Raw genomic sequence first — 1,806 nt, forward strand, 5'->3', positions numbered from 1 at the left:
CCCCCTCTCGCACTTCACAATGTTGTATTCATTCAGTAGTTGTTTATGATTGAGTACATATACATCATAATCATTAGTCCATTGTATAATCACATCTACATTGTGTAGTAAGACTTTATTTCATTGTACCTATTGTGTAGTAAGACTTTATTTCATTGTACCTCATTGGCATTAGGGTCTCCATAAGGCTAGGCACGGTCCTGCCAGGAGTTGCCCTTCCTCGCCCCGTGACGTGCCCTCATCGGAGCTATCAATCCGGGATTGGACGGACAACATCCTGCTAGCTTTGTAGAGGAACGACACACAGGCGCAATCACGTGGGTCTCACAACTTCGTGTCGTTGGTGTTACAATCCCAAAAGAAAAAAGAAAAGAAAACTATCATAGGTTGTTCATCCTTGAGCCACACAAAGACTCTACCGGTTACCATTAATTAAGGTATGAAAATTCTGTATAATTTCTCTGTTTTTTGTGGACATGTTGATGGCACTTTCGTCTGTACCAGTGTGTCATCTAGCTGATCATAGTTTTCTTTCTTCTTGGGTGAGTGATGGTTAATATAATTGTGTTTGAAAATTTCTATCCTGCCTCCGTCGAGATCTGGAATTCTGGATTAAAGTGCAGATTAGGCAATTACTATAATTCTTCCTACTCATAGAGAACCAACCTTCCTGATCAATCGACCTAACACATGGACTACGGCGGGATTAAGAATAATCGCATATATGTTGACAGTAGCGAACTAATAGCGGCAGTGTCACATTACTTGTCAGTGACTTTTGTCATCTTACAGATAAACTACTGGTCCAGCACCGTGCTAGCTAGTGTGATTAGATCTACTCCAAGCACTAGCTAGCAGCAGAAAATCCAGAGAGCACATGCATCATGCGGTTGGATGGACAGCAACGCATCAGACAACAGTCGAGGCGAGCGTTGATACGTGATGGCTTTCTCCTCCTTTTCTAATCGGTGGATTTTCTGGTAGTACGACGAAGGTGCCATGCTAATGGACTACCATGCATGAACCAGCAGGTCAAGAGAAAAGGGAGCTTTCGATCTTCCATTAGAGGCGTACTACTGCATGTGCTTGCGAAGCCGAGGGATTAATCGATGACAATAGCCACACGGAATGGTACGTACCAGCAGGCTGAATCCGGTGACGGCGGCGAAGGAGCTGGCCATGGAGGCGCCGGCGAGGGGCAGCTCGCCGAGGTGGCCGACGAACATGACGGAGATCATCTGGATGAGGTTCTGCATCAGGCAGCCGGCGATGAGCGGCCCGGCCAGCCACAGCTGCCGCTTCACCTCGTCGCCCACGGCCAGGCTCTCGTCCTCCCCGAGCTCCTTGCACACCGGGCTCCTCGGGAGGAGCGCTTCCTCGAGGCTTGCCTTCTCCATGCTGGACTCCGATGAGGCCTCCTCCCCCCCTCACCCTTGCTCTATGTGTTGTGTATGAGTGACTACCCGAGAGTGTGTGCCGGGGAGAGAAGGAGTCGCTCGTGTTCATATTTCCGAGTATATAGACGCACGGCACGTGAGGGTCCGCAGTGACGTGGAACAAAGGGGTGGGTGTGCCCAAAATAGCCTCAAATGTTTATTGCCCAATCGGATGTTCATTGCGTTTTTATACATCCAAAACAAAAGCCATCGGTCCATTTGTCCGTGCCAAAGCCCAAAGACCTCCAGTTTCGGCCTCCTTTTCATTTTTGTTGTTGTTGAAACTAGGCAAAAGATTTGGGAATTTTCTATATGACCCTCTGCGGAAAACCCTATTCGCCGCTCGCTGCGGCGAATTGTCGGGCATTCG

General features: G+C 48.5%; 1 protein-coding gene and 1 long non-coding RNA gene across 3 annotated transcripts in view; one reads left to right on the forward strand and one right to left on the reverse strand.

The window, feature by feature from the left end:
• Positions 1-579, forward strand: part of LOC119331127 — a 2,940-nt gene extending 2,361 nt beyond the window's left edge. Inside the window, exon 2 of the long non-coding RNA XR_005160394.1 lies at positions 176-579. This is a non-coding gene — a long non-coding RNA (uncharacterized LOC119331127). The remainder of the gene's footprint in view (positions 1-175) is intronic.
• The window catches only part of LOC119331125 (protein DETOXIFICATION 16-like), a 9,181-nt gene extending 7,763 nt beyond the window's left edge, over positions 1-1,418 (reverse strand). For both annotated transcript variants that reach the window (XM_037604299.1, XM_037604300.1), the window contains exon 1: positions 1,140-1,418. In XM_037604299.1, the coding sequence (XP_037460196.1) occupies positions 1,140-1,397 (258 nt within the window). In that variant the 5' untranslated portion in view covers positions 1,398-1,418. The remainder of the gene's footprint in view (positions 1-1,139) is intronic.
• Positions 1,419-1,806: the final 388 nt, after the last annotated feature.

This window comes from Triticum dicoccoides, chromosome 7A, assembly GCF_002162155.2.
Source record: "Triticum dicoccoides isolate Atlit2015 ecotype Zavitan chromosome 7A, WEW_v2.0, whole genome shotgun sequence".
Taxonomy (NCBI): domain Eukaryota; kingdom Viridiplantae; phylum Streptophyta; class Magnoliopsida; order Poales; family Poaceae; genus Triticum; species Triticum dicoccoides.